Genomic DNA, 27,510 nt, shown 5'->3' with positions numbered 1-27,510 from the left:
TGACTTTCTAGCTGGGACACAGACGGGGTCCAACAACTGGGGATGGTGGGATGAATTGGGAGATTGGGGTTGATATACATACACTGAAAGCGAAAAAGTGTTAGTTGCTTAGTCATTTCCAACTCTTTGCAGCTCCATGGATTGTAGCCTGCCAGGCTCTTATGTCCATGGAATTCTCCAGGCAAGAATCTGGAGTGGGTGCCTTTCCCTTCTCCAGGGGATCTTCCCGACCCAGGGTTTGAAGCTGGGTCTCCTGCATTGCAGGCGATTCTTTACCATCTGAGCTACCAGGGAAGCCCCATATATACACCACCATGTGTAAAATGTAGTGGGAACCTTCTGTATAGCCCAGGGAACTCAGCTCAGTGCTCTGTGATGACCTAGAGAGGTGGGATGGGGGCGCGGTGCAGTAGAAGGGAGGTCCAAGAGGGAGGGGATATATGTATACATATAGCTGATTCAATCCACTGTAGAGCAGAAACTAATAGAACATGGTAAAGCAATTATACACCAATTAAAAAAAAAAGGCAACTCTTTTCTGGTTTTCAGGGTTCAAGGAACCATGAGCAGCAGTCTCCTGAGACACCCTCTATAGGCAGTGCAGGAAGTCCTGTCCAGGAACAGCACAAGCCCTGGAAGTGTTTAGAGACGGTGGAGCTTCAGGGCAGCCTGAAGAACTATGACCCTCAGAAGGGCAAATGCTTCCCAGGCACTGTCAGGCTTAATGCCCTGCTTGTGGTGTCCACTCCCCGCCCCAAGTATGTGTCCTGAGGGACCAACAGCAGTGTGATAAGGCCAAGGCTTGGATATCCCCCACATGGACAGCAAGGTGCTGAAGAAACTCAACAAGAGCAAGAAACCGGTCAAGAAGCTGGCCAAGAAGTATGATGTCTTTTTGGCTTCAGCGTCTCTCCCTGATTAAGCAGATCCCACGAATCCTGGGCCCAGACCTGAACAAGGCTGGCAAGTTCCCATCCTTGCTGACCCACAGTGGGAACATGGTGTCTGAAGCTGATGAAGTGAAGTCCACAATCAAGTTCCAGATGAAGAAGCTGCTGTGTCTGGCAGTGGCTGTTGGCCACGTGAAGATGACAGACGAGGAGCTGTGTACAACATCCACTTAGCTGTCAACTTCCTGGTATCATTGCTCAAGGAAAGTTGGCAGCATACAGAGGCCTTATCCATTAAAAGCACCACGGGCAAGCCCCAGCAACCTGTACTAAGGCACAGCTTAATAAACCATACTCCACACACACAAACAAGAGGCAAGATTGAAACTTCCATTGAATTTATGTCAGAAAATACTTGAGATTGGTTGAACTACCTCACAATAAAAATTAAACCCATCAGACTGAAAAAACAAAAGCAACCGGGCAGATGGCAGGAGGGATGAGAAAGTGGGGGGGGCTCCTTCTGTCCCAGCCTCACAGATTCTGCCTGTCATTCTGCCCGGGGCCACGTTGTGGGCGAGAAGATGCTGCTTCTGTGAGAGTAGTGGGCTCCTCCCCCCGGGATGTGGCCCAAGTCAGCAGTGGACTGCATCTGTTTCCAGGGGGTCCCCCACTCCACCCAGCTTCTCTCTGCATTTTTAACTCACCTGTGAGGACTGTCCTTTTTTTTTTTTTTTTTAGTAAATCATTCTTTATTTTTGGCTGCACTGGGTCTTCGTTGCTGCTCGCAGGCTGTCTCTAGCTGTGGCAGGTGGGAGCTTCTCTTCATTGTGGCGTGTGGGTTTTAGGGCTCATGGATTTAGTTGCTTCGTGGCCTGTGGGATCTTCCTGGACCAAGGGTGGAAGCCATGCGCCCTGCATTGGAAGGCAGAGTCTTAACCACTGGACCATCAGGGAAGTCCCTGTTTTCTTTTAACAGCTTTGTTGAGACGTAATTCACACACCATATAATTCACTCATCTGAAGCGCACAGTTCAGTGGTTTTTAGTGTGTTCACAGCCCTGCAGCTGTCGCCACAGTTAATTTTTAGAACACTTCATCACTTCAAAAGGAAACCTCCTGCCTTCTAGCCCCCATCCCTCAGCCCTCCATCCCTCCCAGCCCTGCTGCTACTGCTGCGTCGCTTCAGTCGTGTCCGACTCTGTGCCACCCCATAGACAGCAGCCCACCAGGCTTCCCGTCCCTGGGATTCTCCAGGCAAGAACACTGGAGTGGGTTGCCATTTCCTTCTCCAATGCATCAAAGTGAAAAGTGAAAGTGAAGTCGCTCAGCCGTGTCCGTGTCTAGCAACCTCATGGACTGCAGCCTTCCAGGCTCCTCCGTCCATGGGATTTTCCAGGCAAAAGTACTGGAGTTGGGTGCCATTGCCTTCTCCCAGCCCTAGGCAAGTGCTAATACACTCTCTGTCTCTATGAGTTTGTTTGACTCTTTTCACTGAGCTTAATGTGTGCCAAAGCCTTTGACTGTGTGGATCACAATAAACTGTGGAAAATTCTGAAAGAGATGGGAATACCAGACCACCTGACCTGCCTCTTGAGAAACCTATACGCAGGTCAGGAAGCAACAGTTAGAACTGGACATGGAACAACAGACTGGTTCCAAGTAGGAAAAGGAGTATGTCAAGGCTGTATATTGTCACCCTGCTTATTTAACTTATATGCAGCTGCATCATGAGAAACGCTGGGCTGGAAGAAGCACAAGCTGGAATCAAGATTGCCGGGAGAAATATCAATAACCTCAGATATGCAGATGACACCACCCTTATGGCAGAAAGTGAAGAGGAACTAAAAAGCCTCTTGATGAAAGTGAAAGTGGAGAGTGAAAAAGTTGGCTTAAAGCTCAACATTCAGAAAACGAAGATCATGGCATCCGGTCCCATCACTTCATGGGAAATAGATGGGGAAACAGTGGAAATAGTGTCAGACTTTATTTTGGGGGGCTCAAAAAAATCACTGCAGATGGTGTTTGCAGCCATGAACTTAAAAGACGCTTACTCCTTGGAAGGAAAGTTATGACCAACCTAGATAGCATATTCAAAAGCAGAGAGATCACTTTGCCAACAAAGGTCCGTCTAGTCAAGGCTATGGTTTTTCCAGTGGTCATGTATAGATGTGAGAGTTAGACTGTGAAGAAAGCTGAGCGCCAAAGAATTGATGCTTTTGAACTGTGGTGTTGGAGAAGACTCTTGAGAGTCCCTTGGACTGCAAGGAGATCCAACCAGTCCATCCTAAAGGAGATCAGTCCTCTTGGGTGTTCACTGGAAGAACTGATGCTTAGGCTGAAACTCCAGTACTTTGGCCACCTCATGTGAAGAGATTTCTCATTGGAAAAGACCCTGATGCTGGGAGGGATTGGGGGCAGGAGGAGAAGGGGATGACAGAGTATGAGATGGCTGGATGGCATCACCGACTCGATGGATGTGAGTCTGAGTGAACTCCGGGAGTTGGTGATGGACAGGGAGGTCTGGTGTGCTGCGATTCGTGGGGTCGCAAAGGGTTGGACACGACTGAGTGATTGAACCGAATTGAACTGAATGTCTTCAGGGTGTAGCTGTGTTTTAGCAGGAGTGAGGGTTTCATTCCCTTTAAAAGCTGGGTAGGTCCACCTATTGAATGGATGGACCACGATTTGTTTATCCCTTCATACACAGATGGACTTTTGGAGACTGTGATAAGGCGGCTGTGATCACCTATTTAACAGCCTTTCATGTGGACACATGTTTTCATTTCTCTTGGGAATAAACCCGGAAGAGGAATTGCTAGGTAACATGATAACTCTTAGGGCTTCCCTGGTGGCTCAGCTGGTAAAGAATCGGCCTGCAATGTGGGAGTTTTGGGTTCAATCCCTGGGTCAGGAAGATGGGAATGGCTACCCACTCCAGTATTTTTGCCTGGAAAATTCCATGGACAGAGGAGCCTGGCGGGCTATAGTCCATGGGGTCCAAGAGAGTTGAACACGACTGAGTGACTTAATACTTTCATAGCAACTCTTAGTGACTAAACATGACAACCATGGTAACTCTATATTTAATTGATGAACTGCCAGCCCTGAAAATCCTTTAATATCCACGCCTGACCCAGTCACAGCCCTGATCAAGGCCCTCTGACAGTGTCTGACCTCATAGCCCAGGCCCTGCTGGCCCACCTCCTGCCCTCCACCCTCCACCCGCTGGCTTCCATCCTGGACTCGGCCCCCAGGCTCCCGCCCACTGCAGGGGTTTGGCAAGCACCAGGTTCTCCACATGGAGCTCTCCTGCCTCCCTCCTGCTTTTCTTCGGTCCTCCCAGAATTCCTCCCAGAAACACAGGCAGGCTCCCAGAAGTCCTTTCCTACTTTGCTTCCATGGCGTTTATGCAATTAGTTAATTAGAATCCACGTCTGGAGGTACCAGAAGGGCAAGTACTCTGTGTTTTAAAGTACATAATAGATTGTGGTACTGGATTACAAAACCTAATACAATTTTTTTTTTCATGGAAAAGAAAAGCACACAATAGATGTTTCAAATCATTCGGTAGAAGAAGAAATTCTTTGAGCAAAAGGCCATCCAGACCTGTTTTAATTTCTAAATAGGATTGGGATGGGCTGAGCTCCCTTTTGCCTGCATAACTTTCTACAGCCCTCGGCTCTTTTCTGGTAAGAGTATTTTGGTTTCCTTTTGGGGTCTCTCTCCCCACTCTTAGTCTAGGGGAGGTTAGAAACCCAGATTGGCCAGCCAGTCTGTCCTTGGCAGCTGAAGTTGGTTCACGGAGGCAAATGGCTCAGGTGGGGGCAATGAGAAGTCACTCAGGTCTGCTCTCGTTTTCTCCATGGAGACGCTGAGCTGGCACAATGTGGCCAGGATTTCAGAAGAGACTGCCCAGGAATGAAGCCATGTGGAGGAAAGTCAGACTGAAACAGGAGGAGAGATGGATGACGCATCCGGATTAAGTCATGCCTTATGTCCAGGTGAGTCAATACATTCCCCCATGCAGAAATCAGTTTGAACTGGGTTTCTGTACTACGTCATCAAACGATTCCTGATTAACTCAGGGTCTGCATGTGTGTGCTCAGTCACTGTGACCTTATGGAGCCCACCAAGCTCCTCTGTCCATGGGGATCCTCCAGGCAAGAATACTTGAGTGGACTGCTGTGCCCTCCTCCAGGGGCTCTTCCTAACTCAGGGATCGAACCCGTGTCTCTTGAATTGTAAGCAGATTCTTTACCACTGAGCCACCGGGGAAGCCCAGTGCAGGGTCTACAGCCCAGAAAAGTTTTGCAATCTTAGCCCATTTTCCTATCAGGTGGATTTTTTTCTTAGTGATTTGTAAGAGCAATTAGTATATTAGGAACTTTTTACCATATACTTTGCAAATGTTTTCTCTGATCTGTTTGTGCATGTTTGTATGTATTTCTTTATAGAATGTTTTGCCATGCATAATTCCAAAAATTGTTGTATGATCAAATGTCTGTCTTTCCTCCCATAATTTGTGGTCTTTAATTTTACTGTATCTTTTTATGGCAATGCCCTTTATCAGATCAACAAGTTGTTCTTCTACTCCTAGGTTGCTAGACGATTTTTAAAAAATCACAAATGAGTTTTCAATTGTTTCAAGTCCTCCTTCTGCATCTGTTAAGATGATCGTGGATTTTGTTTTCCTTTAACCTGTAATGGGAAGTACATACATCAGTTTCCTGACATTGAAAACCCACTGTAAACCCAACATGGTCAGAGGTCTAACATTTTTTGTTATATAGCTGACTTCAATTTATTAAAAGTTTCTTTGGGTTTTCTGCATTCACCATCAGGAATTAGATTGGTCTTTTAACTTTCGTTTTGGAGTTGAGATCATGCTAGCCTTCCATGATTTTTTTTTAAACTTTTTTTTGGCTGTGCCATGTAGCATGAGGGGTCCTCCCCGATCTGAGGTCAAACCCATTCTCTCTCTTCATTCCCCCTCAAAGTTGAGAGTCTTAACCACTGGACAGCCAGGAAGTCTCTGAAATTGTTAAGACAGGGAGTTTTCTGTTCCATGATCACAGTAAAAATTCACCTGTGAAATCAGCCATATCTGGTGTGCTTGTGTGTGTTTTGGTCAAACATTGTGGCGGTAACCAAAGACCATGTAAATCAGAACAAGAGAGGCTATGTGCTCACCTTGCTCTGATAGGGAAGTAGCCCCCTCACTTGCATGCTGGAGAGATTCAAGGCAGACAGAGGAGGGGGCAGCTCCATCGTGAAAGGGGAGCTCAGGTGCTCTCCGAGAGGGGGCTATGGGCTTGGGGAAGCTGTGGGCAGCCGACTGGAGGTGCTGCAACCCATCTGGTTGGTTACAGCAGCGTACTTGACTTTCTCTGGTTGGTCCTGAGCCGGAAGTGGAGGCAGAAATTAGGGAAGCTGGCAGGTATTGGCCAAGTCCTGGCCGTTTGGGGCTGACTGAGTTCTGTTGGCATATCTAGTAGCTCTGTGTGTGTGTGTGTTTGTGCATTCTCAGTCGTGTCTGACTCCTTGCGACCCTCTAGACTGTGGCCTTCCAGGCTCCTCTGTCCATGGAATTTCCCAGGCAAGAATACAAGAGTGGGTTGGTTGCCAGTTTTTCCTCCAGGGGATCTTCCCCACCCAGGGATTGAACCTGCGTCTCTTGCCTCTTCTTCATTGGCAGGCGGATTCTTTACCACTGCAGCACCTGGGAAGCCTGCTAGTAGTCATGGTCCCAGTATATTCAGTCTCTCTGTGTTTTTCTAGAATGTTACCCATTTCTTTTTCCCTTTTAAATGTACTGGTATCAAGTTGTTTGTAGGATTCACTAATAATTTCAATATCTAATATTTCTTCTGTATGTTTTTCTCTTTCATTGCAGATTCATGTCTTTTCTCATTGTTCTTGTTGGACATGTTAGTGGTGTGATGACATGACATGTCTTTTTAAAGTACCAGTTTTTTAAATTAATTAATTTATTCATTTACTTTTGGCCATGTTGCATGACCAGTGGGATCTTTTTTCCCCAACCAAGGATCGAACTTGCACTCCCTAAATTGGGAGCACTGAGTCTTAACCACTGGGCTGCCAAGAAAGTCCCCTAAAGTACCAGTTCTGAGTTTTTGTTAGTCAATTTCCATTTCTTTCCTTTCTGTTCTTACCTTTGGTACTTCCTTCTGCTCTCTGGGATTTACTCTGCTCTTTTGTAATTGCTTAAATTGAATATTTAGATACTTTTTTTAACCCTTTCAGTTTTGTGATAAATGCTTTTAAGGCTATATGCTTCCATTTAGTGTTGCAGCTTTCTACATGTCATATTTCCATTGTTGGGCAATCCAAAAATTTTCAGTTTCCATTGTGATTATCTCTTTAGAAGCTGTTATTTAGGAGAATGCACATTTTAGTTTCTAGGAATATGGCATTCTTTACAAAAATCCAAACTCTCTTTTTACACAAAAAGAAAATTTAATTCTAGGAGGTTTTTTTTTTGTGTGTGTGTGTAGTTTTCTTGGGATTTTCTACATTGAGAGTCATATGATCTGAAATAGGGGCAGTTTTAGTTCTTCCTTCTCATGTATGAATGCCTTATATTTTCTTGCCTTCATCCACTGGCTAGAAACTCCATCCAATCCTACACTGCATAAGGATGGTGAGAGTGGACAGCCTTGCCTCATTCTAATTTACAGGGAAAGTATTCAGTCTTTCACTATTAAGTATATAATATTAGCTGTAGGTTTTTGCATCTATCATAAGAGAAGTGTGTCTCCAGTTTTCTTATTTTGTATTGTCTTTATTTGGCTATGGTATCTGGACAATACTAACTTCACGAAATAAATTGAGAATTATCTCCTCCTCTTGTTTTATGGATGAGATTGTGTAAATTTTTTCTTTAAATGTTTGGTAGAATTCTCCATGAAACCACCTGGGCTGTTTGGGTCTTCCTTTGGGAGACCCAAACCTTTGGGAGATTATGGAGTCACGGTCCATAATAGTTACGGGGCTATTCCCACGATCCATTCTAAACTGGATAAGTTGTGGTGGTTTGTACTTTTTCTAGGACTTGTTCCAGTTCATCTAAATCATCACATTATGCTTTGCAGTTGTTTGTAATATTCCCTTACCTCCCTTTTGGTGTCTGCAAGGTCTGTAGTGATGTCCCCATTTATCAGTCTTGCTAGGAGTTTGTCATTTTGATTAATCTTTTCAAAGAAATACACTCTGTTTCGTTGATTTTTTCTATTTTTTGTCTATTTACAACTTAATTGGTTTCTGCCTTTGAATTTCCTTCTTTTTACTTTCGATTTATTTTTGCTCATCTTTTTCTAGTTCATAAGAAGGCAATGGCACCCCACTCCAGTACTCTTGCCTGGAAAATCCCATGGATGGAGGAGCCTGGTAGGCTGTAGTCCATGGGGTGGCTAAGAGTTGGACACGAATGAGCGACTTCGCTTTTGCTTTTCACGTTCATGCATTGGAGAAGGAAATGGCAACTCACTCCAGTGTTCTTGCCTGGAGAATCCCAGGGACGGGGGAGCCTGGTGGGCTGCCTCTATGAGGTCGCACAGAGTCGGACACGACTGAAGTGACTTAGCAAGGTGGAAGCTTACATTTTTTTTTCATTTGAAAGATGCATTCTTATATAGTCTTTTCTCATATAAGCATTTAATGCGATGAGTCCCCTCTAAACCCCATGTTTGTTGCTGCCCAGACATTTTTCACATTTTTATATGTTGTATTTTCATTTTTATTCAGTTCAGCTTATTTCGTAGCTCCCGTTGAGATGTCCTCTTTTGACCTGCTGATGATTTTGACATGTGTTTTTTCCAAGTGTTTGGATTTTCTTGTTATCTTTCTGTTGAAGACTTCTAGTTTGATTCCACCATGGTCAGAGACAGAACTTCTATGATTTCAGTCCTTTAAATCTGTTGATGCTTGTTTTCTGGCTACCGTGGAATATGTTCCCCGGGCATTTCAGCAGAAGATATATTCAGGTGGTTCCTGGTGGCTGCTGTGACCATGACCACACGGCAATTAGAACTGCATGTTGTGTCTCGCTCTTGTGGGTGGAAAGTCCGATAAATGCCAGTTAGATTCTGTTGGTTGATAATATTGAAGCCTTTAACATCCCAACTGACTTTCTAGATTTCTAGAAAATCAGAAATCTAGATTTCTATCAACTACTGAGAGAGGGGTGGTGATGTCTCTAGCTATAATTATGGATTTGTCTTATTTTTAAAAATGAGAGTCTTCAGATAACTAACTTTTGAGTAAAAGAGCAGATGAAAAATTTCATATAATAAATATGAGAGAACACTATTGGTGTAAAGCTTGTGCAATAGAGCCCAATTCAGTCTCAGAGGAAAACTTTATAGCCTTAAATACATAACTTAGAAAACATGAACGATTAGTAATCAATCTAGTGATTAAAAGAATATTAAGGAAATATAATGAACAACTCTATGCCAATACCTTTGACAAATGCCTTGAGAAACAAATTGCCAAACTCACCAAATAAGAAGATAACCTGAATATCCCTATGTCTGTTTTAAAAATTGAACTGTTAGTTTAAAATCTTCCCTTGGGAATTCCTTAGCAGTCCAGTGGTTAGGATTCTGTGCTTTCACTTCTGAGGTGAGAGGGTATGATCCCTGATCAGGGAACTAATATTCTCCATGCCAAGAGGCTAAAAAAAAGGGAGGGGGTAGTGAAGACTTAAGTAAAATAAAATTAAAATCTTCCCACAAAGAAAACTGAAATTGCTTGGTGAGGTTATGTTTTTAAAAACTCAATAATGAGAAAGCAATTTAATTATTAAAAAATTGGTCAAAGTGGTTGAAAAGACACCTTACCAAAGAAAATACATAGATGACAAATAAGTAAGCCCATGAAAGATGGTCCACATATTTAGTCATTAGGAAAATGCAATTTAGAACTACAATGAGATCCCACTGCATAATATGAAAAGGGCTAAAAAAATAATCTGACTCTACCAAGCGCTGGAGGGAGTTGAAATTCCTTTACTACTGGTGGGTGAAAATGGTACAACCACTGTGGAAAACTGTCACTTTCTTAGTGATTTTTGCCAAGAGGAATGAAAGTACATATGTGTCCATACAAACACTGCAAAAATTTTCATAGCTGCTTTATTTGTAATATCCCAAAACTGGAGACAGCCCTACTGTCCATCAGTGGGTAAGTGGACAAGCACTCTGAGGTCTCTTCATCCATGCAGTGGCATGGTCCCTGGTGTGAAATGTCCTGAGCAACTTATATGAATCTCAGAGTTCTTATGCTGAGCAAGGAAATCTGACAAAAAGAGAGCATGTTATGTGTTTTCATTATATGAGAGTATAGAATATAGAAGTCCATAAGAAATCCATGAAATGAATCTCTAGACATCTACAACCTGTCAGTGATTATTTGAGGATGGGGAGAGCAAAGAGGGGCCAGAGGAAAATTTGGGGGCAATGTTTGCAATCTGGCCTGGGGTGACAGTTTCAGGGTGTGTTGTTTGCACAAACTTCTAAAATTGTGTGCTGCGATTGTGCACGGTTCATCACGTTAGGACGAATCACACGACAGTGAACTGTTAAGACCTCTCAAGTGGCCTTCTGGAACACTGGCTCTTGGGAAGGTCCTTCTGGAACCCAGTAGCTGTGCTGTGAGAGGCCCAAGCCACAGGGAGGCCACTGGGAGGCCCCGTGCAGCGACTGGCCTCCCTTGGCTCCTTCGTGGGAGCCAGGTCTCGGCTGTGTCACTGCAGGCCCAGGGCTAGCAGCTGGAACACCTTGGCCGGCAGGAACTGACTCCCGGAAGGCAGGGAGGCCTCTGTTCCTGGCAGTCGGTGTCTGGTCGCAGGCCCGGAGCCTCTGGGGCGGGGGGTCCAGGGCCACAGCCCTGCTTCACGAGGCTGCCCAGGATCACCCCACCCTGGGCACCAGCCTGGGACTGGGCAGCCAGGTAGCTCTGCCCTTGGCTCCACTGTCTTGCGGCAGGTCCCCTGGGAGGCCCTGGGCCAGGATGGAGGGAGGTCATCCACCCAGGAGCCCAGGGACTGAACTATATCAGAGCAGGGGGCCCAGAAATAAGGCAGGGTCCAGACAAGGGGCAGACTGACCTTCAAACAGGGTGCCAGAAACAAGAAAGAAAGGTGAGGGGTGGTGCAGAAAAAGAAAGGAAAGAAAGTCTGCAGCCTGGGTGGGGCACACCAAACACCCAATCTGGGGAGAGTTAACCCAGTGGGGCAAAAGGCATCAGAGAGAATTAGAGGAATCACTCCAATTAACCATCTGCTCTCAAAGAGGAGGGGACACACCCATGGGGGAGGAGGGGTGGCAGAGGGAACAAAAGGCTGGAGGGCATGGGGTGTGGCAGCAGGTCACAGACTAAAAGCACTGGACAGAGCAGAGAAGAGGTCAGAGGTGACCCTAAGCTGAGGCAGAATGTTCTTAAAGGCACAGTAGAAGCCAAGTAGGGATGTGGGGAAGCTGATATTACAGACCAAGGGCACGCCTGGCTCCGGGAACTTTGCCAAGCTGACCCTGAGACAAATAGATCCTGGTTGTTTCTGACATTCAGGGCCAAAGAACTATTTAGGCTTCAACCCAAAACGAGGCTGTCACCCAGAGAGGGTGGGGAATCAGGTCAGCGTTTACAGGGGAGATGGCATCTGGAAGCTTACAGAAGTTAAGCTGTGGTTCAGGCTCCAGAGTGATGAGCAGACCCCAGACCTCCAACCCTACCCAGCCTTTCTGGGAAAGACCATCCACAAAAGAAACCCTGGCAGTCCAGACAAGCAAGAAGATTGCTAGAGAGGCCAGGGAGAGGGCAGGGCCTTCAACAGCCTCCTCCAGGAGGCCAGGACAGCCCCTCTCGGTCCTGGACAGTGGATGGCCCTCCAGGCCCCCAGGGAGGGTGAGGGGACCTGGGTGTCCTGGAGCAGAATCAAGACCAGGGCTCAGCTTTTACAAACAGAACGGAGGCACACCCTCTGTACGACAATATACAAGACACAGCCTTGAGTGTTTAGACTTCGATGATGTAAAACTATCGTGTTGTTACCAAGTCTAAGCTCGTACTACTGGCCTCCTGACAGGCCAATAATCAAGAGACAAATTGTTGGGGCAAGGAATATGACTTTATTTGGAAAGCCAGCAAATCGCCAAGATGGTAGGCTCATTCACCCCTCCCCACAAAGAACCATCTTGCCTGAGTTAGAATTCAGGTTTCTTTTACATTAAATAGGAAGGGAGTTAAAGTCAAACATTTCCCGGTTCCCATCAGCTTCTGGAGGGGGTGTGTTCATTTCTTTCTCCCTGCCGTCATTTCAGGTGGGCCTGGTCAGGATATTTCTTGTGAGCTAAGCAAAGGTACTTTAGCTTAATGCTCATTACCTGGGAGGTGGGGTTCCCAGAGCTGGACCAATGCATATAATTTGAGCTTATAGGCGACATTCCTTTAGCAATTAACTTGTCATAGAATACAAGGTTCTTCTTCCCCTTACAGTGTGGCTGTGAGGAGGGGACCCAACAGGATAGGCGTCCTCGAGGGTCACAGGTTGCGGGGAAGATGGGAGAGGGTAAGAGGTGCAGGTCACAGGTGCGGGTAAGGAGAGGGCAGGTCCCACTCCCATCAGCTGAGAAGGGGTCCTGCTGGCCACAGAGCATGGGTCTGAGCTCTCAGGACAGAGTCCCGGCTTGTAGCACCAGTAGGACGGCAATGTGGCCATGAGGACAAGCTGTATACACACCGCCCCCCTCCACCTCCCAGGTTGGGTGGTCCAGCCAGGCTGCTGCCTGACCCCTGGGGATGGGAGGGCAGCTGTGGGAACTGAGCTCAAACTGGCCTCCCAGAGGTGGTATTGGGCCCCTGGGTGCTGTGCTGGGTGCCTTCTGGTGCCTCCACTTGTCAGCAATTAGGAGGTGGGGAGTGGGTGGTGTCACAAGGAGGGGAGTAGGAAGGGAACAAAACCGCGTGACTCCACTTTCTGGTGTTTCCATCCTCTTTTGGGGAACTAGTATCTCTGGTGGAAAATAAATACTTTCTGAAGACTGGCATTTCCTCCCCCTCACTTCTGTTTTTCTTCTTTTTTTCCTGTTAAATTCAAGCAAACTGGGGAAAATACCCAAGACCTAGTGGCCGTGGTTGTTCTTCTGGGAAGGGGTCAGGGCCCGGGGTTGGCGGGAAGGAAGTAATCCATCCCCTGGAAACCCTGCTGGGTGTGCAAATTTGTATTGTGGTGCATGGGTTACTTGAAACAACTATTTATAAACACGCAGAATGACCAGTTTCAGTAACAAGGGAGTGAGGCAGGGGAGACGAGGACAGCCCAGCCTTGTCCCCGGGTCAGCTGGTGGAGGTCAGGTCCCTTCCCAGGCCACCACTCCTACCTGCCCCGTCTGGCCCTCTGTGCTCCTTTGGGCTGATTGCAAGATTTGCACCTCATCTTCAGCTGCCCCCAATGCCAGCAGCCTCGTTCCAGGATCCAGAATTCCACCAAGGGCTGGATCAACAGGGCTGGAGCAGGATAGGTACTTAGGAGTGTGTACATCACAAAGATGCCCTCCTGTCCCCAGCGTCCATCACATCAGTGAGGCTCTCTGCTGCTGCCTCTATGGGCACCACACGGCATTCCTCATTTAATATGTTCCTTGTGTGCGTGCGTGCTAAATCATTTCAGTTGTCTGACTCTTTGCAACCCCATGGACTGTAGCCCATCAGGCTCCTCTGTCCATGGGATTCTTCAGGCAAGAGTACTGGAAGACTGGCATTTCCATGTATGCCCTCCTCCAGGGGATCTTCCTGACCTAGGGATGGAGCCTGCTGGATGAAGCACTAGAGAGCCTCACTGAGACACAGTCCAACGTGTCAACAGAAAGACCACAGAGATCAACACAGCCAGACGCCGAAGTGCAAAGGACAGGTTCTAATCAGCACTATACTCCCAGTGGGGCAATTCCAGCATGAACTGAACTCAATTTCAACTTGTGCGGAGGTGACTGGCATTTTAAAGTGAGACTATGGGAATTGGGACGGCTGAGAGCTCAGGCAGTGGAGTCAGGCAGCAGACAGTTATAAAGCAGGCAGGAGGCTGGGAGACCCCATCTGGTTCCTTAACAGCACTTGTCCGAAATGAGCCTCTGGGTTCTCACAGAGGCCCGAGATGTCCAGCCTCAGGTGGGCGCTCTAAATGGGGCTGGGGTTGCCCCAGGGATGCAGTTTGAGCTGTCAGAAACCGAGTCTTTCTAGGCCTGATGCAGAAGCAGGCTTTGAGACAAGCCTGGCTAGAGTTTAGTCAAGGAGAGAAAATTTTAGTCACCACATACCATACAATCCCTCCATTAAAAGTGTACAATTCAGGGGACTTCCTTGGTGGTCCAGTGGCTAAGACTCCTTGCTCCCAATGCAGGGTTGTGCAGGTTCGATCTCTGTTCAGGGAACTAGATCCCACATGCCAAAATTAAGACCCAGTGCAGCTAAATAAATATTTTAAAAGATAAAGTGTACAAGTCAATGAATTTTAGTATTATTCATAGAATTGTGCAATCATCCTATATTCCTACATCTGAAACATTTCCATAACTCCAGAAAGAAATCTGTATCCATCTGTAGTCACTCCTAATTTCCCCACCCCACCCCACCCCAGCTCCTGGCAACCACTCATCTATTGGGTTGGCCAGGAAGTTCATTCTGGTTTTCCCATAAGATCATGCAGGAAAACCTGAATGAACTTTTTTGCCAACCCAATACCTCCTGTCTCTGGATCGGCCTGTTCTAAACCCTTCATACAAATGAAAAAGTGAAAGTGATATTCGCTCAGTGGCATCTGACTCTTTGTGACCCCGTGGACTGTAGCCAGAATCACATAATACGTTGTCTTTAGCGACTGACTTCTTCCACTCAGCGTGTTTTCAGGTTTCATCTCTGTTGTAGCAGGGCAGTGTTTCACTCCCTTTTACGGCCAAATAGTATTGCATTATACAAATAGACCACATTTGACTTATCTGCTCATCAGGTGATGGCCATTTGGGTTGTTTCCACCTTTTCGTTGTAATGAGTAAAATGCTGCTCTGAAGATTCCTGTGCAAGTTTTTTCGTGGCCAAGTGTTTCTAAGCCCCTGTAGCAATAGGCCCAAACTTGGCCAATAACTGCCAGCTTCCCTAATTTCTGCCTCCGCTTCCAACTCAGCACCAACCAGAGAAAGCCAAGTACGCTCCCCTAACGAACCACAGGGGTTGCAGCACCTCCAATCGGCCCCCAACAGCTTCCCCAAGCCCACAGCTCCCACTTGGGGTGCACCTGAGCCCCCCTCTCGTGATGAAGCCACCCCCTCCTCTGCCTGTCTTTGAGGCTCGGCCAGCATGCAAGTGAGGGGGCTGCCTCCCGCTAGAGCAAGCCAAGCACACAGTTCCGCTTGTTCTCATTTTGCGTGGTCTTCGTTCATATCTACACATTTTATAGTTCCAGCTCTGTGGTCCATTTTGAGGAACGTCTGCCTGTGTGTGGGAGGGCCCACGCTCACTCTTCGTGTGGATGTCGTTGCTGAAAAGGCGTCTTTCCCTGCTACTTGGTCTTGGCACCCTTGCTCAAACTTCTTGACAATGGACTCCTGTTGTGTAACTTTTTGTGAACTATTGTCTTTAAGGAAGAAAGGTGGAGATTGAATCATGAAATGCTGAGCTTGCTTCCCTGCCTGCGTGAAATCCATCACTTCCTTACCCGGAATCAGGTGACCCACAGGTGGGGCTGCTCCTCTATTTTGCTCGCCTTCTCAGGCTGGTTCTGAGCCAACACAGGTGGAGAACTCCCTGGGGAAGGGCCTCATCCTTGACTTGCCCCGATTTTCCTGCTTTCCCCTGCCTGCCTCGTTTTTCCCCTCTTGCCCCCATCCAGGAAGCTGGGCCCCTGCAGGGCGGGTGGGCAGGTACTGTGCCTGAAGCCCTCCCCCGCGGCCCACCAGTAAACACTGCAACCCTTCACTACCCTTTGCACCCCGCCCTGCAGTACCGTCCCCAAACCACATGGGGCCCTTCGTCCCCTGACACTGGTCCAGGAAGCGCCATGTAAGCTGGCTGGGCTGGGAAGAGGCTGGTGAAATGCCATCTTCCCAGGCTGCCTGGGCACTCTTGCAGGCAAGTAAAGAGGATCCCAATGCTTCAAATCAAAGCAGCTTTAAGGGCAGAGAATGTGGCCCTGTGTGGCCAACGTTTCTGAGATTTGCTGTTTTCAACTTGCCAGGGGTCTGAGAGAAGTGGCAGCCTGCTCTGAGACCAGAGTCATGTGCCCCCGCCCCTCCCGCTTTACTTCCTGGGCTCTGGGTTCCAACCGCCTCAGTGGGACTCCAGCCTGGGTGCCGGGGCACCAGACTGGGCTTTCTGTGAGGCTCTGGGTGCTCCATGCCCGCCTGCCTGTCTGCCCAGGGCTCAGGAAGTCTGGCCCGCAGCCACGTGTGCTTCCAGACTCATGGCTGCTTCGTGCCCAAACACTGCAGCAGAAACTGCACTCTACACCCAGCACCGTCACCCAAAAATGTGACTCTAATCCAGGTCTCTCTGCCAGTTTTAGGAAATTCACAAAGGGGCCAAATTGGACGGGAGAAGCAACTGGATGCAGGACCCGGCTTATCTTGCAGAAAGAACGAGGGGACATGCGCCGTAGAGACGTGAGTAGATCTCAGCTGGACTTGATTCAAACAAAACCAACTACTTAATGACATGCATGTGGTAACCCAGGAAATTTGATGATGGTAACATGGGCCATTTTATGTACAATGAATTATTATTGCAGTTATGTTAGAACTTTTAAAAAGACCGTTTTCAGAGACTTGTTAAGTATTTATCTATAAATGACAGGACATCTGGGATTTGCTTCCAAATAATCCAGTGGTGGGAAAGGGTCTGTAGGGCTTGGAGAACACAGGCCTGGTGAAAACTCTGCTGAGGCTCGGGTGGGCATGTGGGTGGTTTGTTGTTTAAGTAACAGCTTTGTTGTAATACAGTAATTTTCGGGTTACAGAGCTATGCAACCATAACCATGACTTAAAATTTTTCTATCTGCTTGAAATGCTCCACAAGTCTCCTTGCTTCATGGCACGGGGTCAGAGGCAGTGATGTCTGAACCGCCTGGGGCGTATCTGTTCTTTCTCAACTGGGGCAGCAGGAGCCCCAAGGTAGCTTCCACCTGTCCTGGGATAGCAAAAGGTCACTGGTGGTGTTTACACCAGCTCCTGCCCCAGCCTGAAGGTCTGTAGCCCACAGAACCTGGGTCTGCCAGTCCAGTCTGGGTTTGCTGCATGACAGGCCAGCATCCAAAAGGCCAGGGCTCTGACTCAAGGGGCCACCTCCAGGGAGACCAGGCTGCAGCACCACCCCCCTGCCCCCGCCACAGGAACTGTCTCGGGGGGCTTGTAGTGGCCGGTGCCTGCTGGGAAGGGGCAGCCCTGGGTGGCGGGTCCACGGTGACCTGGATCCAGGACCACAACACTGACGAGTCCCTCAACCAGCCCCATGCCCTGCTCTTCCCCCAGCCCTCTGCCCACAGGCCATCCCAGTGTATCCAGTCAGAGCTGTGGCTTCTCCCCTGCTTTGGACCCTGCCCCTCCATAAACCCTAGAGCCCTCTTTGGAAGGTGCAAAGGAGGATCTCATAGGCCCTGACCGCAAGGCAGACTAGTTAGGGGCCTGGATGCAGAACCAGACTCAGCACTTCACCGTCCTTTATTAACATCCCTGCAGGGCAATGTGGGACTGACTGCTGGCCACTTGCTGGGGGTGTGGGGTAGAGGCACAGTGCCCACGTGACTGGGGGAGGCTGACAGATGCAGCCCCCAGCCTCATTTGCAGGCTGCTTTGGGCATTTTGGCTGACCAGCTCCTGGAGACCTTGCAGGTGACCGCTGTGCAGTCAGCCCCCGTGGACGTGCCACTCCTGCTCAGGGAGCCGGGAGGGGTCGCTGCACAGCCCCGAAGACAGAAGCCGCCTCCTGGCGCTGAAAGGTTTTGGTGAAACTAATTGTTTAAAGCTGGGCTTCCCTGGTGGCTCAGCTGGTAAAGAATATGCCTGCAATGCAGAAGACCTGGTTCAATCCCTGGGTTGGGAAGATGCCCTGGAGAAGAGAACGGTTACCCACTCCAGCATTCTGGCCTGGAGAATTCCATGGACTGGACAGTCCATGGGGTCACAAAGAGTCGGACATGACTGAGCAACTTTCACTTTCACTTGTTAAAGCCAGTGGGGGTGGGCTGGACCAGGAGGGGTGGGTGGGGTGCCCGAGGGTCACACGCAGGCCCTTCCTCCTGGGTGCTCATTCTGCCCTGACCTGGCAGCTGTGGGGCGCAGCTGCCTTAAAGAACGTCATGAAAGCTATGGTCCCTCTGCTGGGATGAAAGTGCAAGTGTACACACCATTCGATGGGTGGTGCTGGGGGTTCACACCCCCTACTCCGCCACCCGGGTCCTCAGTGGGAGCTGCTGGGGGTCCTGGGCTTCGTGAAAGGAAGAGACTTCAGGGACTGGAGACCCCAGACTGTAAAAGTCTGGCCAGCCCACCCCTCCCAACTCCAGGGTTAACTGCCTACCTGGGGAGAGAACACCCAACCCGGGGCCTACACCCTCTGAGAGTCACTGCTGTGCGCAGGGAGAGTCAGTGGTGGCAGCGGGAGGTGGAGGTGAAGCCAGCAGCTCGGAGGGGGCAACGGTCACTGGGCTGGCCAGGCAGGCTGGGGTGGGGGTCCTGGGCCAGGGAGGAGGGGGCTGGAGCACAGTGGGCAGGTGCTGGGCTCAGGGCAGTGCTCAGCTGCCAACCCTCTGGCACTCTGGAATAAACTGGCGCAGGGGGCTGGGCGTGACCCAGCTGCTCCCACCGCCACATCAGGACGGCACTTTGATGCCAAAGTGCTTGCGAAGCTGTTCCAGAAACACGAATGTGAGCACGGTGTGGGGCATGAGGCGGATACCGGCAGGCACGAGGCCCTGCGGGAGAAAGGAGGGGAGCATGAAGACAGCCCTGGAGGGAGAGCCCCTCCCCTACACCCCCTGCACTCCCCCGGCCCCAAACCTTGTAAAAGGCCAGCGGCCCCAGCTTCGCTGTCTCCATGGCGCAGTGCAGAACACCCTGCAAAAAAAACACCAAATAATGAAATAAAATGGAAAGCTGCTTCTCAAAAGGCAGGAACCCCCTCCACCTTATCCCCCTCCCCCACCACCACTGCCAGTAGCTGGTCACACTGATAGTGGGCGTAAGCGTACAGAGCAGCAGGCCCGAAAGTTGAAAGGTTAACACGGGGAGTAGGGCTGGTGGGCACAAAGGTCAAGGGCTGCCCTCGCCCGTTAGCCAGGCAGAACTAGAATTTAAAAGCACACCAGGGCCAGGCTGACCCGCCAGGCACCCATAGTTCTTGGGCGGCTGCCACAGACACAGAAGATACCATGCGTAATGGAGGGAGCCCCGGACAGGTGCTTGGCCCCAGGCGCTGGACCTGCCACCCTGCTAAGACCAGGCTGCCTCTGTTACCATGTCAAAGAACCTGACTTAAAAATACACTCGGGGCCCAGGCGGCCTGGGCAACTGGGCGGGACACAGCTTTGTCTGCACCCCGGCCCAGGGACACAGGCTCACCCGGCAGCAGCAGGGTGGGAAGCCCACTCACCCGATACTCGCCCTTGGCATTCATCAGCCGGGTCTTCAGCACATCCAGGGGCTGGCACAGGAATGTGGCACATCCACCCTGGAAGGCAAGTTGTCACCAATGGGTCAGCCAGGAGGGCACCCCTTACCTCCCCTCCGCAGGCCCGTCTGGACCCCCAGGAGGTGTCCCCAGGGCCATGGGGACAACACGAACAGTCCTAGCCTGGGCTCTGGGGATCCGTGGGCTCCTCTCACTAATGCAGAGCCCGAGAGGGGCAGCCACCACCCTCACCAAAGCCTCCCACCATTCTGAGCCCTTGCTCCGCCCAGGTGCCCCCAGCTGCCAAGGCTGGTCAGGGACCCCCCACTACTCACGGCAATGAAGCTGGCAATAAAGTGAGTGAAGATGCTGTCAGACAAGTAGCCCGTGCTGAGGACCAGCTGCTTGGCTTGATCATAGCAGGACAGCTGTTAGGAAATGGGGATGGTCAGGACACGAGGGACAACCCAGGGGAAAGCAGATGGGGCCTGCAACGACACCAACTGGACTGACCAAGTACCTGCTCTGTGGGTCATCTACAGACATCATACGGGGGCGGACAGACGAGGCCCAGACCTGCCTGAGCCCCACGTGTGTTAGTGCCCGCTGCCTTCCGGGCCCCTGAGCCCCGGATGCTGCCTGAGAGTGCCACCCCAAGCCAAAATCCTACCTGGCCCACGGTGACCAACATCCCTCGACTGGACGCCATGGTTGCGCCTGAGAACAGCTTCTTCAGACCCTCTGTCGGGGGAAGAGGAGAGGTTGGGTGCCCAGCCCGAAGCACCCCCCTAGACTCCCCCAAGGCCCGCTACTGGGTCCCACCTGGAGGCTGTCCCAGGCCTCCACCTCCTGTCTTACCTTCTCGGGCCACACGGTACAGGCCGTCCAGGGCATGGGCATAGCTGCCAAGGGACAGAGAGTGAGGCTCTCCCTGACCACAGGCTCCCACAGGAAGATCCTCCCCACGAAGAGCCATGCCCCCATCACAGGCCAGGAGGAACCCAAAGCATCACAGGGCCAGAGGACATCAGCCTTTTCTGAGAGCTCAGAGTGGTCTCACTGCTCAGGGGACCTCAGGGCCTAAAGATCCCCCGGGTTCCACAGGAAAACCCCCTCGCTGGGGGGCCTGCCAGCTCCGAGGCTGGTCATGTCTGCAGGCTGTTACCGAGGGCAGGAGGATGGGACGCCCTGCCAGGTCCCCTTCCCAACCTACTCAGTCTGCCCTCCCCACGGCCTATGCTCCGGCCAGAGAGCGGACAATGGGATCGCCTGGGGCCACACTTCTCCCTGAATTGGCTGATGCTGGCACCCAGGGTTTAACTACAGTGTCTGTCCATAAACAGGGTCTCAGAACCCACGGTGTCTCAGATCTCACACAATATGATGTTTTATCACAAAAACAACCTCCCAGCTCCCAAACCCTTTTGAAGACCACATAAGCTTCTAGCTTACCCTCCGGGAAGCATGTGCAGGTGCAAGAGGGAGCAAAGAGTGACCAGCCTCTGCCCACCTCCCAGTCCGGCTCCACAGCGGTAGGACCCAGAGATGCTGGAAACCCCCTCACGATGTATGATTCCAACATCCACCAGCTACCCCATTGCTCCACGTGACCCCACAGGTGTGGTGGCCTGTAGGAGTCCCCACTGGGTCCCTCAGAGCTACTCAGGGGTCTTCTCAGCCCTGGCCCCCAAACCCCTGGGCACACCATGCGACTCACTTTCGGCGCTGATTCTGGGGCAGCTTCATGTCATTCTGCATCCTGAAAACAAGCAGAGAGTTCAAGGGGGCAGGGCCAGACACCCCACAGGCCCTAGCAGGAGTGAGCAGCTGGCCCCACCCGGGGCTGCCCCACCACAGGCTCAGCACCACCCTCCTGCACCGCGGACCCCAAGATCTGAGTGACACGTTTTAGGCTGAACACACTGAGACCCTAGTGAGCCAACCTGGCCCCGCTGGGGGACAGCAAGACCCTGGCCTCAGGGCCGCACTGACCTGACGTTGACCATGTCCGCAGGGGTCCCCACAAAGCCGCCGATGCAACCTGGCACAACAGCCAACACGTGACCACTGGCAATGCCTCCTGCCTCACCTGCACCACCCCCTCCCTCCCAGCTGCTCACCGCTGATGGAGCCCAGCAAGACCTTCTTGTAGAAGGGCAGGGGGCCCTCACTGCCCTTGGTCACCTGGTCCCGCACGGTCTCATAGATGGCAAACCGAGTCAGGGAGTAGGTCATCTGGGGAGAAGGGGCCCAGCTCAGAGGGTCCAGAAGGAAGGATGGCGCTGGGCACCCCCACATCCTTGGCCCTCCGGTGCACGGACATCACCATGTGGGCCACAGGGACACCCAGGAACCTTCCAGAGGCCACACAGCCAGCAAGCAGCTGAGCCGTTTAAAACACCTGGGGCTGACTGAGTCCAGGCCCCACCCCTGCTCATCCCCTATCATGTCCCTGCAAGCCTCAGTTTCCCCACCTGTAGGTGGAGATCTCGGGCCAGCTGTGCTGAGCCAACTCTGTGCAAGGCAGAAGCCATGCCCTGTGCCCACCCCGGGTGGTTGCTGGCCCCCCAGGTCTTGTAGTTCTGTCCTTGTAAGCAGTCTTGAGAATGAGAGAGTAACTTCCAGGCCCAAAGGGCACCTATGGTGGGCAGGAGGGAGGCCAGCGACCCCTCCGCCTCCGTGGGCTGAGAGTGGGCTCTGGGATCAAGACCTAAGGGATCGCTGGCCATGAGCCTCCACCCACCCACTACCCTGGGAGATGGGGCCCCCCAGAGGTACCTGTCTGCACAGGGAGGCGCTCAGCCCGTTGTAGAGTGCCAGGACGCCGTCAGAGCGCACCACCTGCAGCGCCATGCCCGTCATGCGCAGCTTCACCTCCTGCTGCGTCTGCAGGTGCACCTGTGGGGGACGGGTTCCCACCGCTCAGAGCCGCACCCCGCCTGGAGCCTGCCCCAGCCAGCTCTGCTCTGAAGCCCTTTTTCGCAAGTGCTACCAGCGCCTGTGCTGAGAGACAGGAAACTGAGGCCTCCTAAGGCACCAGCTGGGGCGTCTGGCGCCAAGCTCTGTTCCACTCGATCACCTCACAGGAGACAACGCCAGCCAATATGGGAGCTCAATTCCAGCTGCCCTGGGGCGGAGTCATCAGCCCCGTCCTTTAGATGAGGACACTGGGAGACTCCAGAGCCCCACGTGGTAGCCTCCCAAGGGGGACAGAATTAGGGGACTCAGAGATGTCCTGAGGAAACAGGGGAGACTCAGGAGAGGTGGGTGGAGCTCCGTGGGGCACCCAGGGGGAGGAGCACTTCGGAGTCCATTCTTGCATCACAATCTCAGGTCCTACACGTCCTGACCGGACACGCTGGGGCAAGTTACTGACTCTGCTGCCTTAGTCTCTCTTGGCTGTGAGCTGGGAACCTAGAGTCTGGGGGCAGGGTGGCCACGCAGCAGCACCCCATGCAGGCAAGCCACTGTGAGGGTTCAGCCAAGACGAGGGGCAAAGGCAGAGATCAAGGAGCTTTAAGATACTTTTTTTTCCAAAGACAATGCCGAGAGATTAAAAACTCTGGCCAGGGCCTCCTCGGCTGGAGGCCTCTATGGCTGCCCACACTGCCTGCTACAGCCCAGCCCAAGGCCATGTGCTCCCTGGGCCAGAGGGCGGCCACATTCCTGTGGCCAGCCACCTCCCAGACTCCCACCCCCACGCTAAGTGTGCTGCAGCAAAATAACACCTGGGGGTAGGGCAAGGGGCAGTGACGCCCAAAGGAGACTTGAACACGGGAAAAGGCTGGCCTGGGGCCAGGGAAGGCTCCAAGAGTCCTTGAAAGCTGTTTCTACCTCCCAGGCCGACAGTCAGTCTGACCCTCCAGGGCCTGTGATGGGGGAGGTGGGGGAGGGCACAGGGACCTGCATGGGCAGAAAGTAAAACAAAGCGTGCAGGAGAAAGGTTTCCTCTTCCTACAGACCCAAAGCACCTTAATACCTGGCCCTGCTGGGCCAGGCCACGTCACAGGCCCTGGCGGCTACCAGGAGCCACAGAGGACTCTCCCAGGTCTCTGAAATGCTGGAGGGGCTGCCAGTTTCAGCTCCACCCCCAATGTCTACTAATCCTGCCTTTCCTGGTGGCCAGGCTGAAGCTTGAGGGATGGTTGGATCAGCCCAAGACAAAGGTGCCAATCCTTCCAAGGGGGCCAGCATGGGTTTCAGGCTGCTCTGGGTGGGAATACGGAAGGGGATGGCCAAGTGACCACTCTTGCCAATAGCCTCCGCAAGACCACAGCCCAGGTACTGTGGCCCAGGGCCCACTTGCCAAAATATGCTTTGAGTTTCTGGCCTTTCTTTGTTGTTTGTGGTGAGAAAGGAGCAAAAAACTGGTCTGCCTCAGAGACAAGGGAAACTGTCTTATTCTGCCCCATAGGCATTAAAAAAAAAAAATGTAGAAAGAGTGTGATTGCTTCTCGATGGAAGAAACAATCACCCTCATTGGGCAGGACCTGCACGCAGGCTGGGATCATGGCTTCCAGATGCTCACCTACCTCCCAGGAGGAAGCAGCCCAAAGCCGGGGTGCCGGCCACATCCCTCCTCCGTCTACCAGTGTGTTTGTTGGGCACCCACTAGGCAGAGGGAGCGCGTGGTCCTGCCGGGGTGCCGACAGCTGCGCTCACTGAGAACTACCCTCAGGAGAGCTGGGAGGGAGACCAACCCAAGGTCACACAGGTAGCAGAGCGGGGGCCAAGGGGCATCTCTGCCGCCCGTTCCACGCAGAGCCTCCGGGCGGGGGCGACAGCCCGGCCCGAGGCCCTCCCCACAGCCGTGCTCACCTTGAGCAGGTCCAGCGGGTGCGTGCAGCAGGCGGCCCCGCATGACGCCAGCCCACCGAAGTACCAGCGCGACACGCGCGCCTCATCCGCCATGGCCCGGGCGCCGCCGCCGCCGCCGCTGCCAAGGAGCGCAGGTACCGGCCCCGACCCAGCCTGTGAAACCCAGACGCTGGCCCGGCCCCGCTCCAGCAGGTACCGAACCCCGGCCCGGTCCTCGTAGCCGCCCGCCGCGCGTTCAAAGGTTCGCCGGACGCCCTCGCCGCCGACAACCAATGCACCCGCGCGGCCCGGGGGCGGGAGCTAACGGGCGGGGTTTCGCAGACCCCGCCCCCAAGTCCGAGGGTGGGTCCCGAGCCTTAAAGCGGCCGCGGCTCGGTAGGCTAAAGCGGTGGGCCCCAGCGAGCCGCCCCAGTGGAGGCCGCTCAGTGGGACCCCCCCACTGGCCGGACCTCCGCAGGAAGCCTGCTAGGTGGACCTTCCTCGTTCCTCTCAGGGACCTGCGGCCTCCCTTATCCTGCGCCGGTCAGCCCGCGGGGCGGCCCCGGCGCCTAAGGCATGTCTGCAAAGGTCACGGCCCGAGTAGCCTGGGCGCTCGGCCAGCCTACCCCTCCTAGAGGCCTTCCTCCCATAAGCGCCCTGCCCCTGCCGCGGCCCGGAACTTGCACCCGGCTTCCCACCCACGCGGCGCAGGCAGCGGAAAACCTCCACGGATTACAACCTGCGGATTACAGGCAATTCGGAGACTAGCCGCCCCGCCTACCCATCCCTCCCGAACCCCCAGCCTTAGGCTAGCTCTGACCAGACAGCCCCCAGGCAGCTACCCTGAGGCGGAACAGGATGGGGATTCTGGGCGTGAGGGCTCAGGCTCCTGGGAGGCGGTAGTCAACAAACTGTCCTCCCAGCAAACTGGAAGCGCGGGTGCGCTGCTGGCCAGAAGGCGCGCCTGCGGGGCAGAGAAATCTGGGTCCCCAGGGCCGCTTTTGGACGGGGCCCCATGGATCTCAGGGGAGGCAGAGTCAGAGACCCCTGCACTAGTAAAGGCCCCATGTAATGGGGCCTAGTAAAGGTCCTGCTGTCCCAGCTTAGCCACTGCAGCCCCCACCCCAAGGGAGAAGGGTGAGGGGCACCAGAGAAGCAAATCTTGGCCCCGGACCCACCAGGCACCAGGAATAAGAAGTCCAGCCCAGCCTAAGCACACAGGGATTCTCTGTCGGAGGCAAAAGTTGCCAGAGCAAACCCTGCTATTCGCCTAAAGCGGCTTCCTGGAAACTAGGGAAAATGCCTTCTAGAACCACAGGAGGCCTCTGCGCTCGGTCATCAGTTGGGAGGGTGAACAGCTGGCTACAGAGATTTCCAGCCCAATATTGCCAAGGAGCCTGGGATGGGGCCAGTGGTAGAGATGTGCTGAAAAGGCAGTTGGAAGTATGGGAGAAATCCTGGGAAAAACAGGAATGCCCCAAGAGAGGGGCACCCTTTTTAGAAAAAGGTGGATTTTGCAAAGGAACTCAAAAAGATCCAATTTTCAAAAGGATCCCAAACACTTGTGCATAAATCCGAAGGGATGGGGACTTTGGGCAACGGCTTGGCTTGGCTGCCAGGCCAGGCCTGTTTTGGGACCTGGTGTCTGTGCTGCAGCATTTACACTTTCTCTTAGTTTCTGGACAGGGAGGATGCAGCCATGTGGGTGGCCTGGCATATGTCAGGGTCCCTGGAATTGGCAGGGAGGAGGAGGTGGGGGGTGTCTATGGTGTGAGAAGCACATGACCAGCTCTGGTTCTCCCATTGCTGTGTCCTCTGTGATCATCTCATGAGCCTGCACAAAGGCCAACTCCTACAAGGCTCTGAAGGGATCTTCTAAGTTCTGTGGGTGCCAGCAGGGCAACTCAGGATGCCTAGCAAACCCACCTCCCAACACCAGGCCTAAGGGCTAAGTGGGCTTCAGGGACCCAGGGTGATCCCCAGTGGCACACCCAACCTATTTCCAGGTCTGAGACACCTTAGAGCTACCACAGGCTGGAGCAGGTCAGGGGGCGCTGGAAGGGTCGAGAGGCCTGGGCCAGGGGGCTGCCTGGGAAGGGGAGGCCAAGGATCTTCAGCGCCTTCAGACAGGGCTTTGCGGTCAGGTGGGGGCACCATGGCAGCATCCTGTCTGTTGTAAGCAATGCGGGAGGAGTTGGGCTTGATGGTCCCGCGGGTAGACACCTTTAGCAATACTACCATGAACAAAGTGACCCCTCCTTGGCGGGTAGGGTGAAGGGAGCCCATGTCATCACCCTAGCTGCCCTGGAAAAAGATGAAGGCGCTCAGAGGATAAGCGGCCTTTAAAGGTCACCCATAGGCCGGGAGGTGGAGTGTGACCACACAGGCCTGGGGTGAGGGGTGTCCCTGAGCCTGGACCACTCCCTGCCCCTAGGAAAAGGCAGCAGATCAGCAGCCCACACTTAGCCCCAGGTAGCCAGCTGTCCCCTCTGCTAAGTGAAGGCACACCCAGAGATCTGCTGCCGGCCAATTGTTAACTTCACGGGCCCCAGGCTTGGCTAGTGGGGCTCTCCAGTCAGGGGGCCGCCTCCCCTCTCCTGGGATTCTTCCTGCAATGACAGCCAGCTGGAAGCATGTCCTTGTGGAGGACCCCAGGTGGTGTGGGGGTTGCTGGGCACGTCCATCTGGGAGCCTGGCAGCTCCTGGGCCTATCCTGAGCCATCTCACCCAGAGGGTAGCACTCCCAGACCGAGTGTCCCCTTGTGGTCCCACAAACCAAGGGAGGGAACTCCAGGTGGGACCTGAAGACCCAGGCCAGACGGGGTGGGTCCCCATGAGTCACAGAATTATGGGCCTCCCCAGAGTAGATACTCAAAAAGCCCTGCAGCTGCCTGCCCTCAGCCCGAGGGGCCTCCTGTCATGGGCCAGTGACGGCGCTTTCCCAGGAGAAGGAAGCCAAGGGTCCTTGGAGAAAAGAGAGCACTAGGCAGAGCCTGCAAGCTTGGGTGGTCACTGCCACCTGTAAACGTCACTCTGGCACCAGGTTACCTCTTCTTACCAAACCCCTGGCTCTATGAAAAAGCTCCTTGAGCCCGTCTAAGGGAGCAGCTGACAGCCCCCCAACTGCTATAGGCTTGCAAAGCAC

The 27,510-nt window shown here is 52.6% G+C and overlaps 1 protein-coding gene, 1 long non-coding RNA gene and 1 pseudogene across 3 annotated transcripts; 2 read left to right on the top strand and 1 right to left on the bottom strand.

The window, feature by feature from the left end:
• Positions 1-498: 498 nt before the first annotated feature.
• Positions 499-1,738, top strand: LOC129650787 (60S ribosomal protein L10a-like; annotated as a pseudogene).
• Positions 1,739-4,184: 2,446 nt separating this feature from the next.
• Positions 4,185-16,841, top strand: LOC129648757 (uncharacterized). Its single transcript, XR_008712862.1, has 3 exons — positions 4,185-4,894; positions 15,551-15,645; positions 16,465-16,841. It is a non-coding gene; the product is annotated as an uncharacterized LOC129648757 (long non-coding RNA).
• Positions 16,842-17,599: 758 nt separating this feature from the next.
• On the bottom strand, positions 17,600-27,435 carry SLC25A10 (solute carrier family 25 member 10). Of its 2 annotated transcripts, none has more exons than XM_055575367.1 (11): positions 24,387-27,435; positions 22,347-22,466; positions 21,689-21,803; positions 21,561-21,609; positions 21,286-21,327; positions 20,427-20,470; positions 20,239-20,309; positions 19,904-19,996; positions 19,551-19,628; positions 18,959-19,015; positions 17,600-18,873 (listed from the first exon to the last, which is right to left on the bottom strand). In XM_055575367.1, exons 1-11 carry the CDS (start codon positions 24,477-24,479, stop codon positions 18,772-18,774), a joined length of 864 nt encoding a protein of 287 aa, XP_055431342.1. In that variant the 5' UTR covers positions 24,480-27,435; the 3' UTR covers positions 17,600-18,771. The 2 variants fall into 2 exon arrangements, with proteins under 2 accessions (XP_055431342.1, XP_055431343.1); XM_055575368.1 differs by lacking the exon at positions 24,387-27,435 and adding an exon at positions 24,101-24,327.
• Positions 27,436-27,510: the final 75 nt, after the last annotated feature.

This window comes from Bubalus kerabau, chromosome 4 (assembly GCF_029407905.1).
Source record: "Bubalus kerabau isolate K-KA32 ecotype Philippines breed swamp buffalo chromosome 4, PCC_UOA_SB_1v2, whole genome shotgun sequence".
Taxonomy (NCBI): domain Eukaryota; kingdom Metazoa; phylum Chordata; class Mammalia; order Artiodactyla; family Bovidae; genus Bubalus; species Bubalus kerabau.
This window is presented reverse-complemented; position numbering and strand designations above follow the sequence as displayed.

Coding starts and splice junctions, on each gene's coding strand:
- SLC25A10 (XM_055575367.1), bottom strand. CDS start 24,479: ATGGCGGATGAGGCGCGCGTGTCGCGCTGGTACTTCGGTGGGCTGGCG. Junction 20,310..20,426: donor GTACCGTGTGGCCCGAGAAG/GTAAGACAGGAG, acceptor TTCCCCCGACAG/AGGGTCTGAAGAAGCTGTTC. Junction 19,997..20,238: donor TGTTGGTCACCGTGGGCCAG/GTAGGATTTTGG, acceptor ATTTCCTAACAG/CTGTCCTGCTATGATCAAGC.